The sequence below is a fragment of the Phoxinus phoxinus genome, assembly GCF_949152265.1.
Source record: "Phoxinus phoxinus genome assembly, chromosome: 22".
In the NCBI taxonomy this organism is placed as follows: domain Eukaryota; kingdom Metazoa; phylum Chordata; class Actinopteri; order Cypriniformes; family Leuciscidae; genus Phoxinus; species Phoxinus phoxinus.
In genome coordinates this window covers 24413629-24428930 of record NC_136897.1, presented here as the reverse complement: position 1 = coordinate 24428930, position 15302 = coordinate 24413629, and the positions used below count along the sequence as shown (strand labels likewise).

At 36.9% G+C, this 15302-nt stretch overlaps 3 protein-coding genes and 1 long non-coding RNA gene across 4 annotated transcripts in view; all 4 read right to left on the bottom strand.

Moving 5' to 3' along the window:
• Window positions 1-15302, bottom strand: part of LOC306990858 (uncharacterized protein) — a 51336-nt gene that overhangs the window by 23769 nt on the left and 12265 nt on the right. The window lies entirely within an intron of this gene.
• On the bottom strand, window positions 117-8029 carry LOC306990855 (uncharacterized protein). The gene is made up of 12 exons (XM_079598156.1): window positions 7924-8029; window positions 7314-7610; window positions 6922-7227; window positions 5969-6268; window positions 5817-5855; window positions 5619-5666; window positions 3399-3704; window positions 3245-3283; window positions 3039-3086; window positions 701-733; window positions 430-519; window positions 117-356 (listed from the first exon to the last, which is right to left on the bottom strand). The coding sequence occupies exons 1-12, from the start codon at window positions 7976-7978 to the stop codon at window positions 271-273; spliced, it is 1647 nt and encodes a 548-aa protein (XP_079454282.1). The 5' UTR covers window positions 7979-8029; the 3' UTR covers window positions 117-270.
• On the bottom strand, window positions 11522-12968 carry LOC306990461 (uncharacterized protein; the record flags this gene model as incomplete). Its single annotated transcript, XM_079597337.1, has 6 exons — window positions 11522-11906; window positions 11986-12075; window positions 12261-12293; window positions 12457-12492; window positions 12786-12833; window positions 12947-12968. 6 exons carry the CDS (start codon window positions 12966-12968, stop codon window positions 11809-11811), a joined length of 327 nt encoding a protein of 108 aa, XP_079453463.1. The 3' UTR covers window positions 11522-11808.
• Window positions 13171-14181, bottom strand: LOC306990915. The gene is made up of 3 exons (XR_013795975.1): window positions 13887-14181; window positions 13739-13777; window positions 13171-13602 (listed from the first exon to the last, which is right to left on the bottom strand). It is a non-coding gene; the product is annotated as an uncharacterized lncRNA (long non-coding RNA).

Sequence of the window (15302 nt, the reverse complement as noted above, 5' to 3'; positions counted from 1 at the left end):
ACAAGTTCGGAACTCTGTTTTTAGACAGAAAGTGTTGCTGCTCCCTCGGGTACTGATGCGATGTTATACCAGTGCGTTGAGATGTAAACCTACAAATAAACAACATCAAAGAAGTTATATCTGGATTATTCTTTAATGGATGGATGACAACAACATATTGCATTTAGACATGACGGAGAGAAATGAAAACTTAACATGCTACATTCTGAACTATCATTTTCTGTACATAATTGCTCTTTAAATTTGCAAGAAGTGAAGAAATGAAACGGTTCATCCATGTTTTGAGGAGCATAACAGAGATGTTGTTTCCACATGACAGGAGCTGTAGATCACCTCAGTGAGAACGTCATCAGAACCTGCACAGATACATACTTTATTATTATCATGTTTCTATATCATGGAGCTCAGTTTATGAATATGTAAACTTACTGTCAAAGTGGCAGAGACAGATGAATCCCATGAGTCCAGACAGAAATAAACCAATGCCAGTGAAAACCAGCACTACTGAAAGCCATGAGACTGTCAAAAGACAAAAATAAGACTTTAATCCATGTTTATACAGCAGATATATTACTTGCAGATTTTTAATTAAATTCATTTTAAATTAACATGCCACATCATATGATCATGAAAAGAGGAAATAAAAAAAATATATAGTTTTTACAAATGTTACGAAAATCAGTATTGTATTGTGAACAACCTTCAGAGTGAATGTGATCAGGATGAGGAACAGCTGCAACAGAAAAGATCTCAGATTAAATCATATTACAATAAAAAAACTGATCTACTGCATCATGATTACAGACATCAGTGTTTCTAGATGATCTCACAGGAAAATTATTCTTCTTATTTAACATTTAACAAAGATTTACACTTCAAAAGTTTATTGCATATAAAGGCTTACATTTATTTCTGTTGGCAGATTTTTCTCAATATTTCTATCCTGGTTGAATATGATTGAGGTGCATATATTCAGAGTGGTTGGTGGACCCCTCCCTTAAAATCATCATTAGCTGTGCCCTTTTAATAGAGGAGGACGGTTATAACGTGTGGGTGTGGGGAGTCGTAAGTTGATCAGTTTGCTAACTAGAATGTCTGTGATTATAGTATTAAAAGCTGAACTGTAGTCAATGAACAGCATCCTGACGTAACTCCCCCTGTGCTCTATGGCACAAAACAGTGTGAAGAGCAAGTGCTATGGTGTCTTCAGTAGACCTGTTCGCTCTGTAGGCAAACTGATGCTGGTCAAAGGTAAGAGGGAGACTGGTTTTAATGTGATGCAAGACCACCGGTGCAAGTGCCACTGGACAGTAAGACTGCCTGAAGATGTTTGGGGTATTGGTAAGATGGTGGCTGACTTCAGGCAGGGTGGTATGATGGCTTGTATCAGAGACTGATGAAGATGTTGGTGCAGACCTGTGAAAGCTGGGCCGGGTTTCCCGATAACGATGTATCTTAGCTCTTAAGAGCGCTCGCCGCAACTCCACGCGCGTTTCCCAAAAATGCACTTAACATGAACGCACTACTTCAGCGTCGCTGTCCATTTGAGAAGTGCTGAAATATAACCTAATAATCGTCATCTGTTGTGGGTTAGCAATCAAGACAAGTCTAAAGCACCTACAGGTGGCACTGACAAAATGGCTGAACAAAAAAAACAACAAGAAAAGATACCTTTCAAAAAGATTAAATTAAAGAGTGTCCTTACTTTTATACATTGATAAATTCATTTAAACAAAAAACGAGTACAATAAAGTGTACAGTACAGTACAATCAAAACCTTATAATATACTCACGTTGCAGTGTAATCTGTTAAATCTAGATAAGTGTAATCTGCCGGTTGTCCTGCAGGTGACCTCATAAATCTGTCTTCTTATACGATGCACTTGGGGATTTACGATTACTCCAGAGCGCTAGTAGTTCTATGAAGATTTTCAAGCTTTACTTTAGTTACGATGCTTTTGGGAAACGGACCATAATATTTAGATCAGTCGTACGGTCGTTTTTACGAACTTCTTAGGCTTACGATGCTTTTGGGAAACGCGGCCCAGGTCAGCACACGCTTCCCAGCTACCCCGTCTGGGCCGGTCGCCGTTCTCGGGTTCACTGACCTGAGCACCCTTCTCACCTCATACTCCTGTAAGATGAGTGTGTCCGCCTCTAACACGCACACAGGCTGAGGAAGTGAAGCTGTGTTCTGCTGGGTTACCTCAAAACGAGCAAAGAAGGAGGTCAGTAATATTCACCGCAGCGGTACTGCAGCCCCTGAAGTTTGTGATAGTCTGTGTACCCTGCCACATCCACCTTTGGTCAATTCCTGTGAGATGATCTTCTCTTCTCTTCTTGTAGACCCCCTTTGCTTCTCTGATTCCTCTCTTCAGTTTAGCGCTTGCAACGCTGTACAGAGCTCTGTCGCCTGACCTGAAGGCAGCGTTGCCGTCTCTGAGGAGTGTGTGGACCTGGCTGGTCAACCAGGGCTTCTGGTTAGGGAAGATCCGTATGCATTTGTCCACAGTGACATTATCAGCACAGAACTTAATGTAGGACAAAACAGTCTCAGTGTATACAATATCCAAGTCCTGATATTGAAATAAGCCTGCAAAACAGTTCTGAAGCTGAAAAATACGCTTCCTCGTGCCAAGTTTTAATGGTCCCCTTATGTAGCCTAGTCTTCCTCCTGAGAGGGGTATATGCTGGAGTAAGTAGAGAAAGGTGGTCTGACAGGCCTAGGTGAGGAAGAGGTGTAGCTCTATATGCGTGCTTAATGTTAGTGTACACGGTCAAGTATATTCTCACCCCTAGTCGGACACTTCACATTTTGGTAAAATTTCGGGAGTACTGACTTGAGTTTTGCCTGAATAAAATCCCCAGCTATAATGTGATATATAGTTAACTATTTATATATTATTTTTGCACTACTGTGTTCCTTTTTATGTATTTTATTTTTTTTAACTTAGGCCTAACATAACAATATCGGAAATGCTCTATGAGAATCCACAAAGTCATAGCCTATGTTTTATTTTAAAATAAACTTCACTCACAAGTTGTTTTGGCTGTCAAAGTTTCACCAGTAGAGGTCGCTGTTAAAGCTGCAAAGATAATTCAAATTATGCATTTAGTTTGGAAATAAAACTCTAGTTGAAGTAGTACTGGTATTAATATTATAGTATGACATACAATATAACATAATATCAGAAATTCTCAATGAGAATCCTCTACAGGTATATTGACACATAAGGTTACTCACTTGTTATTGTGGCAGTTGTCAAAGTTTGACCAGTAGAGACTATCACACAAAAATAAAAAAATAAAAGTAGATGTAAAGTAATTCATTTGTTTTTAAGCTTTACTTCATAGACCACAATCAGTTATTCCAACATACATAAAAAAGATAAACTTACTCTGGATTGTTATTGTCACTGGATCGGAGTGAGGAGATGGTATGAGTACTTTTGACTTCTCCACAGTGTAGAAGCAGGATATTCTCACAGATGAACTCTGACCTTCTGACCAAATACTGATCTGAGATCCAGTGAGTGAGAGCTGACATGATGGGCTCAGTTTTGAGTAACTTTCTCTTCCTTTTATGTTAAAGACACACATCTCCATCTTCAGATCTTCAGTATTCTCACAGCTCAGCTGAACTGTGTCTGTTTCATTAATAACTGAAGATGATGATGATGTTAACTTGGCCTGAGGAAGATCCACTGAAGAAGAAAGTAAAAGACTGAGTAATGACCAAAAAGCAATGGGACATTTTGATCGCTTGGTTTCTGTTTTTAAAAATAGCTGCAGAGAAACCTCATTGGTCCAAACAGTCTCATTGGTATTTTCAGGATTCACAAATGTTTGACTAATGTATTTCCATGACTTGTCCATTACCGATATTACATGCGCTTCATGAGGCACACGCGCGCGGTCCCTTTCTCGCTCTCCCTCTCTGCCGTGCACGCGCTACGAATACAATACATATATATATATAAAAAAAACTTAAAAGTGAGCTGGGCAGAATCATTTAATGTGATAAACATTACAGGCATGGGATCATCCGGAAAGGTGTGTTCGACTTGAAGCGGCGCTGCACAGATCGATTGGTGTATGACATCAAAGTACTGAGAGAACGATCCGAAAGCGGAGCTGTCAAATCTCCAATCGCTCTCACGGTACTTTGATGTCATACACCGATCGGTTTGGGCAGCGCCGCTTCATGTCGAACACATAAGAATGAAGGAAAACCTAACCACGCTATAGCCCCGTTCACACCGCCAGCGATTTTGTCGCTGTGTGTCGCTAGTCTCTGTACTGTGAAGTCGCTTGTGGGCGTTGGTAGTGCTGTCGCTCTAATGTTATTGGTTGACTGGACGTCTGGCCATATCTATACTAAATACCATCACAAGTGATAACTAACTTTATATTATTTTAATTTGACTAGAAATTATAGGCTCAAAAGAAACGGTATGCTGTTGGGAGAGTGTTTTTATATTCCCATAGCAGTATTCAGTGGATTAAATCATTTACTAGATTAACGATCGATCAAGCAACAAATTAAACTCACTCATACGGTCATTAATGACTAAAACGTCATTCGTATTTGACAAATAATACAGTTTCTTGTCTCTAGTAGTCAACACAATGCAGGGGAAACTGTAAAGTGAACTGCAGCAGTGCTAAACTTGCATCAAAAACGTACAACACTCGAACTATAAATACATAAAATAAACTCACTGAGACTGTCGACAGTTTCTTTTCCATGCATCATTTTATTATATCCATGAATGTGGTTAGTCAAATCATATAAAACAGTGACATCGCCCTCGAACTCTGTCTTGCCTGCACTCCGAGACGGTGACGTAACGTGAGCTCCACTGAAAGTCTTCTTTCCTATTGGTTGTCGCTCGCGAAAATCGCTTCTCATTTGCATAAAGTTGAAATTTCTGAACTTTTGTCGCTTGTCTCCTGTCGCTTGACACGCCCACATTCTGTCGCCAACGGTCACTGTCGCTTGTGTCGCCGGAAGTCGCCAGCGCTCCATTGAAATGAATGGGATCTTGTCGCTTTGTCGCTGCGTGTCGCTGGCGGTGTGAACGGGGCTTAACACAGTCTCACCCCAAAACGTCACATACTGACGGGTCTTGACCATATACGGCAACATACGACGAAAAGGGTTCCCTTTAACGTCCATGTGTGACGATTCGGGTATGGTTGGGTTTAGGTATGCGTGAGGGTACCGCTAGGAGGCGCTGCTGGTGCGCTTAATGTTTTGGTTTGTACAGTTACCAGAGACAATGTTCAATTATACAGTTTAGTATTATACTGCATAACAATATATGACTGCTAAATCCTGCGACTGAAAAATATGTGCTTAAAACTTAAATGCAGGAAGTATATTTCTGAGAAAAGTAGACTGAAAGTAGGTCTATACTTATTTTTAGTTCAGAAGAAGTATACTAATAGCACACTTGAATAAACTTCTCTTTAGTAAGCGTAATCATAGACACATAAGAAAGATGTGCAATAAACTAAGAAAGAATAATTTTTTACATTGAAGCAATTTAAAGTGAAACGAGCAAAATACCTCTGTGTGCTTGTCATAGTTTTATTTATTTTTAAACTTTACTCACAAGTTGTTTTGGCTGTCAAAGTTTCACCAGTAGAGGTCGCTGTTAAAGCTGCAAAGAGAATTCAAATTATGCATTTAGTTTGGAAATAAAACTCTAGTTTACTGGTATTCATATTATAGTATGACAACAATATAACATAATATCAGAAATACTCAATGAGAATCCTCTACAGGTATATTGACACATAAGGTTACTCACTTGTTATTGTGGCAGTTGTCAAAGTTTGACCAGTAGAGACTATCACACATTGGATAAATAAAAGTAGATGTAAAGTAATTAATTTGTTTTTAAGTTTTACTTCATAGACCACAATCAGTTATTTCAACATAGATTAAAAAAAAAAAACTTACCCTGGATTGTTATTGTCACTGGATCGGAGTGAGGAGATGGTATGAGTACTTTTGACTTCTCCACAGTGTAGAAGCAGGATATTCTCACAGATGAACTCTGACCTTCTGACCAAATACTGATCTGAGATCCAGTGAGTGAGAGCTGACATGATGGGCTCAGTTTTGAGTAACTTTCTCTTCCTTTTATGTTAAAGTAACACATCTCCATCTTCAGATCTTCAGTATTCTCACAGCTCAGCTGAACTGTGTCTGTTTCCTTAATAACTGAAGATGATGATGTTAATATGGCCTGAAGAAAATCTAATGAATAAAAGAGTAAAAGACTGAGTAATGACCAAAAAGCAATGGGACATTTTGATCACTTGGTTTCTGTTTTTAAAAATAGCTGCAGAGAAACCTCATTGGTCCAAACAGTCTCATTGGTGTTTTCAGGATTCACAAATATTTGACTAATGAATTTCCATGACTTGTCCATGATCTTCCCAGTCATTCATGATTGTTATATTAATGGATAATTACAGAAATATTTGGACAGATTAATAAATGACTTTCACATTTGACTTTGAAAGTAAATTTCACTCTACATTCTCTCTCATAGAAGAATATCCAGTTGATTAAAAACATTTTTATAATCTATATTCGATACAGGCATTTTTATTAATCTACATTACATTTTGCAGGCCTGAATATTGCGATTTAAAACATTTATTTATATTAAATCTAAAAATGTATTTGCAGTTATATCATTGTCTAATGTTAACCACATTTGGACATGCTTTACCTCTGCATTTTACAAATACAGTGACAATATTTAATTGTTTTGTTTACTAATGTATGTAAGCAATAAGTGAATAAAACACAGCTATTGACCAATCAGAATCAAGGATTGGAACTAACCGTTTTATAATTACTATTATAATATAAATATAGCTTATAATGTATGAAGTCCTCACCTCTGATGGTGTGTGTGTCACTGCGCGGTGATCTGATCTCAGGTTCAGTGTTGATGTAATAATCACAGCTCAGATGTCTGCTGTTCACTGATCGTGTCAAGAGTTCACTATGAGTTAAATAAAACATACAAAGATGATATTCTCCAGACTGACTCTTCTGAATCTGAGAGACGCTTCTGTGCAGAAGAACATCCTCAGTGTAGAGACTACAGGTGAAATCAGCTCTGACTGAAAGTGGTATTTCACAGGCTATGCTGATCTGGACATCATCGTCATTAACACTGATGAAGGGTTTCTGAAGTGAACCTGTTTAAGTCAAATAATCCATAATTAATCAAAAGAAAACATTGCAATAGTAGTTTCCAAACTAGACCATCAGTGAAATCTCTCACCTAGAACCGTCACTGTGGCAGCAGGAGAGTGAGATGATGGTTTATTAACCCCTTGCTCATGTCTTATGTAGAAACAGTAAATGTCGACTGATGCTGGAGATTTTACATCTGCCCATCTGAGCACTTCAGCACCAGTGAACTCGAGTTCACATGACTGACTGACTTTTATATTCTTCTCTTCTCTGTTTGGGTAATAATAACACTGATCCACTGTAACATCTGCTGGCATCTCACAGATCATCTTCACTGAGCTGGATTCTCTTAGCACATCTGGAGATACTTTTACAGCAGGAGATTCTGAAACAACTCAAAAACGAACAAATCAATCAATACATCACATTTACAATGTTTTTTTTATATATTTACAATTACAATGTACAATAATATTCAGAAATTAATCAAATTTTTTTCGGTTCAAAAATTAAAAAAGCACAGCTTCTGATTATTGCTGATGTATACAGTAATACTCTACAAATATATTAGGTTGCAGTTCACGTTTGTATGTTCATATTAAAACTTCACACATGCTGAAATATTTTATCCAATAAAATGTGGTTCACTCTAAATGTGGACTTATTTTAAAAGACATTAAACAGCATAAATCACTTACTGTAAGACTGAACCTCCATTAGAAGCTGAAAAGCAATGAAGATGAACAACTCCATTACAGCGAGAGTGAGAAAAGAGACCAGACTAGAAGTATCACATCAGACCACAGGAAATGTATTGTTCTGAGCAGTTTTAAGTAGATGAAAGTATAGATAAAAATACACTTATAGCCATGTGCAATGAAACATGTATCGTAGTGTGTGCATAATAATTTCTTGTATAATAGTTTTATAATGTCCAATGAATACTGAGAACCATACTGGTGAGTTATAGAGTTAAGAGTTATCTAAAGCTATCCATTATCTGACTAATAAATCCTCTTAGTGTTCTGCATATTATATATAATAGAATTTAGCATTTTTGTAAACCCACTGAATAGAAAACATACAGTGCCCAGATCTTATTGTACTTATTGTAATGTACAGCAGTGATGATCAGTTGGAAACTGAAGTTAAAATGTTCATGCATGTTATAAATAGACAAACAAAATCTGACATCACTTTGAATCCAAATTAAATGGAAATATGTATATTTAATTACAAATATTTGGATTAGTTTTAGTTTTAGAATTGACTAATTAATAGTACAATTATTTAATCAGTTCGTTCAATGAACAGACAGCATAATCAATAATCTTCCCGGCCAAGAAAGAATAACATTTTCTGACTGTATAAAGTACTAGGGTAATAGCATATATCTAGATCAAGATGTTTAAGTGATTTTGATTTTGTGAGTGGCAAACAGAGACAAAAAAGCATGGATATAATGGTTTAATAAACTAAACTACGGGTAGGCTACACTAAACTAAGCAAAGTTTATACAGAATAAAGAAAGTAAAGAGAGAAGAGAGTGGCAAGATTACAATCAGTTAACCAAAACGTACGAGAAACATCTATAAGAATCAGGCCAGGGTCAGCTTAAAAGTGGCACAGTAATTTAGAAACGCATCCAAAGGCTGCGAACGGGGGCTTGCATTGACTTCAGTTGCAAGTCAAGATGCGGAGATTCTTGATGATCTTGATGATCTTGCCAGGAGTGCGCTGAAGCGTTCGTTTGGGTTCTTCGGTGTGGTCCACGTTGAGTACAACTAGTAAACTTAAAGATAAAGTTGCCGGAAGGAGACAGGAAACGTATGTCTCAAAAGAGATCTGAACTGATCAGAGAACTCTTAAAGGCCTGTATAAGAAATGTTATCTTTAAGATGTGTGTGACCATCATATGACAGTAAAAGAGCTCACACAATCCTTATCCTTATAATAATATCCATTATTATTGGAATGGAATGGTAAAAGGGTGTTGGTACGTGATAGGAGGGTTTCCACCAAAGAATAGAATATGATGAACAAGTCTAAGAATGCTCCATATATGGTTGAAAGTTCCATCATTGACCTATAGATAACAGTCTGAGAGTTGAGGCTATTAAAGAGGAAAGATGCCGTCCCCTCACTGTCACACTCTGTGTATGACTGCTGACCTTTTCTTGCAAGAAAATAAACCTCATCAAAGACGATTAGTCTATTTTCTCTTATTTAGAATTGTTTATTTGCCACAACAGGCATTATCAGTGACCACCCCTTTAGTGAGGTGACCAATCAAAGATGACCAGTTGAAAGTCTTTGTTCCATTTTATCCCTATTTGCATGTTAATGGTGGTATGGAGTTTTTATGCAAGGTACAAAGGTTTTTACAAAGGTATGGTAAAAAATATTGTGATGCATTTTATCATAACATACTATACACTATTAATTATGAAATGTAAAAAGGTGTCTTTTGATACCAAGAAAGACGGAATTTGAAGACATTAAACAGTGATGCATCATCTTTTGGATATCAGCATATGAAGTTATCCTAGCATAACTAAAGCATCATAACTAGGCCAAAATAACATAGGGACATAGGGCCGTACGCCTTTCTTTCTTTTTCAGAGCACAAAAGGCGTTTTTTTTTTGTTTGTTTTTTGTCCTGCTTGCGCTCGTCCATATAATGGCAGTGAATAGAGACCAGCATCAAGCTTTAAAAAAGACTTAAAGTATCACAGAATGATCCCACGTGACATGTGTCATATATTCCAAGTGTTCTGGGGGTTTACGATAGGGTTTGAGGAAAAACACACCATAATGTAATGTATTTAATGAAAATCTTGAAGAAAGAACAGCAAACTGCATTAGAAATAACACCAGGGTTTGTAAATTATAATTTAATTTACATTAAGGTTGAACTATCCCTTTAAAGGCACAATATGTACGATTTTTGGATTAAAATATCCACACACACAAAAAAACACTACAACAATGTTATATATTTTGTTGACTTGAGTACTCACATTATTATCCTAAATGTTTCCAAGTTCAAGTTAAATTGTATTTATATAGCACATTTACAACAGCCACTAGGCTGACCAAAGTGCTTTACAGAACAACAAGATTAAAAGAAGATAACATGCATAACAACAAATAAAACAAAAAATAAGAGCAACATAGCTAAGAGTCACCATAAAACAGGAGTAGCAAAACAGTATCGAACTCACCACCGGTCCTGCCCAGCTTAAAACGTTTTACCATTGGTTCTACCAAACCAAAGATTTTCATTGCCACTGGCCAGGATTGGTATTACAATTTCAGTGTTGTTGAAAACACACCCATCCTGCTTCCCTCTCCCCCCTCCTCTGCTCAGACCAGTCAGACCTTCGGCCCCACCTTCACTGGCACCCTTCAGTCCCTTGGCTCCACTTTTTACACTTATAGTTTGTTCCGCCTTGAATCTGCAAGGTACCAGCTCAGTGGATCCCCTGGTTTCAAAATAGGGGATCCACAGAGCTGATACCCCAGTTGGCTCCAACAGGGACCGTCGTCCTAACGGCTGCACCGGGCTCCCTCCGGCTCCACCTTGGTCATACGTCGCTGTCGCTTCGTCCCCTTCGGCTCTGACGGGCTACGTCTTCCCTCCGGCTCCGGCTCCGCCTCCTTGGTCCTTGATGGCACTGGAGTCCACCTCAGGTGCTCATCGCTGCGGCTCTGCTTAGGCCTCTGGATCCTGTGGCGTCGTCCGGTGTCATCATCGCCTCAGCTTCGATCGGGTCTCCAGATCTCTCGGCTGCATCACTGACGGTCGGGCCGCTAACTCCACCTTGGCTTCTACCACCATCGATTCTACAGTAGGCCTTTGTAGCACCTGTGCTCTGGGCTTCCACTGCCTCAGCCGGCATTCGTCTCCTCCCACCTCAATCCTGACACTACCTTCTAAAGAACTTTTTTCTACGCTTATGACTTGTTTCAGCGTCATGAGCTGCCTTCAGTTCAGGGTTAGTTTGCGTGTCTTTGTTCTATATTCCAGCCATCGTTAGTTGTTATGGTTACTCATTGTTACTCAAACTCATGTTACTACACACCTGTATTGAGTTTGTTTACCTGTGTCTTTCAGTTCAATTCAAACAATTAACAATTTATTATTGTAGCATTGTTACAGTCTTTTAATGTTTAAGTAATGTTTACAAGAATGTTTTACAGTTACAAACTCAACAAGTAGGGCACTATATGCCAATTTTGCTAAATTGATTATAATATGCTGCGGTTATTATTGTAGCATTTTATAAATAGCACTCAATAGTTGATTTTAAAAAGTTTAAAAACTATAGAAATAACATTTAATATTTCTGATGCTGTTATTGAATGATACTGGATCTGCATCACTTAAGTCTATAGATGACTTGAAGATGCTTTCAGCAACATTAACATACATTTTGCCAATATAAAATCAATATCTCTCAAAATCAAAATCAGTCTATGAATTCAATAGCTACATACTGCAAATATAGGCTACTATCATTCTTTCTGTACAAATGATTATTTTCTCTTTAGAGGTGGAAGAAGTAAAGAAATAAAACGGTTCATCCATGTTTTGCGGAGCACACAGAGGAAGTTAACAGAGATGTTGTTTCCACATGACAGGAGCTGTAGATCACCTCTGTGAGAACGTCATCAGAACCTGCACAGATACACTTTATTATTATCATGTTTCTATATCATCGAGCTCAGTTTATGAGTAACTTGTACATTGTACTTACTGGCATATTGGCAGAGACAGATGAATCCCATGAGTCCAGACAGAAATAAACCAATACCAGTGAAAACCAGCACTACTAAAAGCCACGAGACTGTCAAAAGAAAGAACAAGGCTTTAATCCATGTTTAAATCTATATCAGATTTATTATGTGCAGATTTTTATTAAATTCATTTTAAATTAACATGCCACATCATATGATCATGAAAGGAGGAAATTTCAAGGTTTGTTTTAGTTTTTACAGATAATCAGTTTTGTGTTGTGAGTGAATGAACAACCTTCAGAGTGAATGTGATCAGGATGAGGAACAGCTGCAGCAGAAAAGATATCAGATGAAATCATATTACAATAAAAATGCATAATGAACACAGACATCAGTGTTTATAGATTATCTCACTGTCAGGAAAAGGATTCTTCATATTTAACATTTAACACAGATTTAATATTCTCTTATCAAAGCAATAATACACTTACATGTTTCAGGAAGAGCAGAAGCTGGTATGAACACAGCTGATAGAATCAACAGTGTGTCAGAGTGGGATGAGATATGAGAGATATGAAAATATTAGCCTAAAATCAGTTGCCAGAGACAATGATCAATAATACAGTTTAGCTGTAATTTTACGGTATAACAATATTTGACTGCTAAATCCTGCGACTGACTAATCATAGTACTTAAGAAAGCTATGCAATAAACTAAGAAATAATAATTTTCACATTTAAAGTGATTTAAAGTGAAAAGAGAAAAATGCCTCTGTGTGATTGTCAAAGTATGTTGTATTTTCAAAATATACATAACTCACAAGTTTTTTTGGCTGTCAAAGTTTCACCAGTAGAGGTCGCTGTTGAAGCTGCAAAGAGAATTCAACAATGTCAAAATAAAATGAGTAAAAAATGAATAAAAAATACCAACCTAGCAGAGAAGTGATATGAACATTTATTGCTTAAATATGCTCTTGAGCACATAAATAAACATAAATCGACATAATAACATCTGTTTTAGTAAATAAAAAAATTACTTTTCAGCACTGCAAGGTTTTTATTCCCATTGTATGCACAAAACCCACTGACCAGGGCAATTATTGTCTTATTTGTCACCGTGCTTTTGCTTTAACGTGTAAAATCAACACACTTTCGACACACAAACAATGTAAGTTTAAAAGATTGTAAAACTATGTTGAAAAAAGTATTTAGGCTACTCAATCAAAAGAAGATTAGATTTAGATTTAGAATACTTAATTGTACTTTTAAGTATATCTTGAGGACATATAATGCCAACCTTTCTGTCAGTATACTTCAAGTATACTTACTGTAAGTGCAATATCAAGTATAAAGTATATTTCTGAGAAAAGTAGACTGAAAGTAGGTCTATACTTATTTTTAGTTCAAAAGAAGTATACTAATAGCACACTTGAATAAACTTCTCTTTTGTAATCATAGACACATTATAAAGATGTGCAATAAACTAAGAAAGAATAATTTTCACATTGAAGCAATTTAAAGTGAAACGAGCAAAATACCTCTGTGTGCTTGTCATAGCCTATGTTTTATTTATTTTTAAACTTCACTCACAAGTTGTTTTGGTTGTAAAAGTTTCACCAGTAGAGGTCGCTGTTAAAGCTGCAAAGAGAATTCAATATAATAATAAATTAAACTCTAGGTGAAGTAGTACTGGTATTAATATTATAGCATGACACAATATATACTATCAGAAATACTCAATGAGAATCCTATATTGAGACATAAGGTTACTCACTTGTTAGTGTGGCAGTTGTCAAAGTTTGACCAGTAGAGACTATCACACATTGGACAAAAAGTAGATGTAAAGTAATTCATTTGTTTTTAAGTTTTACTTCATAGACCACAATCAGTTATTTCAACATACATAAAAATAAAAAACTTACTCTGGATTATTATTGTCACTGGATCGGAGTGAGGAGATGGTACGAGATCTTGTGACTTCTCCACAGTGTAGAAGCAGGATATTCTCACAGATGAACTCTGACCTTCTGACCAAATACTGATCTGAGATCCAGTGAGTGAGAGCTGACATGATGATCTCGGTTTTGAGTAACTTTCTCTTCCTTTTATGTTAAAGACACACATCTCCATCTTCAGATCTTCAGTATTCTCACAGCTCAGCTGAACTGTCTCTGATTCCTTAATAACTGAAGCTGATGCTATTAACTTGGCCTGAGGAAGATCTAATGAAGAAGAAAGTAAAAGACTGAGTAATGACCAAAAAGCAATGGGACATTCTGATCGCTTGGTTTCTGTTTTTAAAAATAGCTGCAGAGAAACCTCATTGGTCCAAACAGTCTCATTGATATTTTCAGGATTCACAAATGTTTGACTAATGAATTTCCATGACTTGTCCATGATCTTCCCAGTCATTCATGATTGTTAGAGTATAGGATAATTACAGAAATATTTGGACAGATTTATAAATGACTTTCACATTTGACTTTGCAAGTTCCACTCTACACAAGCTCTTGCATAGATGAATATACATACATTTTTACTCATCTGCATGACTTTTGCAGTGTATGTAAAATGTATTTATTCATATATTAAATCTAAAAAAATGTGTTTACAGTTTTATCATTGTCTAATGTTAATCACATTTGGACATGTTTTTCCTCTGCATTTCACAAATACAGTGACAATATTTAATTGTTTTGTTTACTAATTTATTTACTATTAGAATATAAAGAATGCTTATAATGTATGAAGTCCTCACCTCTGATGGTGTGTGTGTCACTGCGCGGTGATCTGATCTCAGGTTCAGTGTTGATGTAATAATCACAGCTCAGATGTCTGCTGTTCACTGATCCTGTGAAGAGTTCACTATGAGTTAAAAAAAACATACAAATATGATATTCTCCAGACTGACTCTTCTGAGAGACGCTTCTGTGCAGAAGAACATCCTCAGTGTAGAGACTACAGGTGAAGTCAGCTCTGACTGAAAGTGGTATTTCACAGACTATGTTGATCTGGACATCATCGCCACCAACACTGATGAAGGGTTTCTGAAGTGAACCTTAAGTGAAATATTCCAGAGTTATTAAAAACATTGCAATAACAGTTTGTAATGCAGAAGAACAGCAGTGTCATCTCTCACCTAGAACCGTCACTGTGGCAGCAGGAGAGTGAGATGATGGTTTATTAACCCTGTGCTCATGTCTTATGTAGAAGCAGTAAATGTCGACTGATGCTGGAGATTTTACATCTGCCCATCTGAGCACTTCAGCACCAGTGAGCTCGAGTTCACATGATGGACTGACTTTTATATTCTCCTGTTCACTGTTTCTGTAGAACTG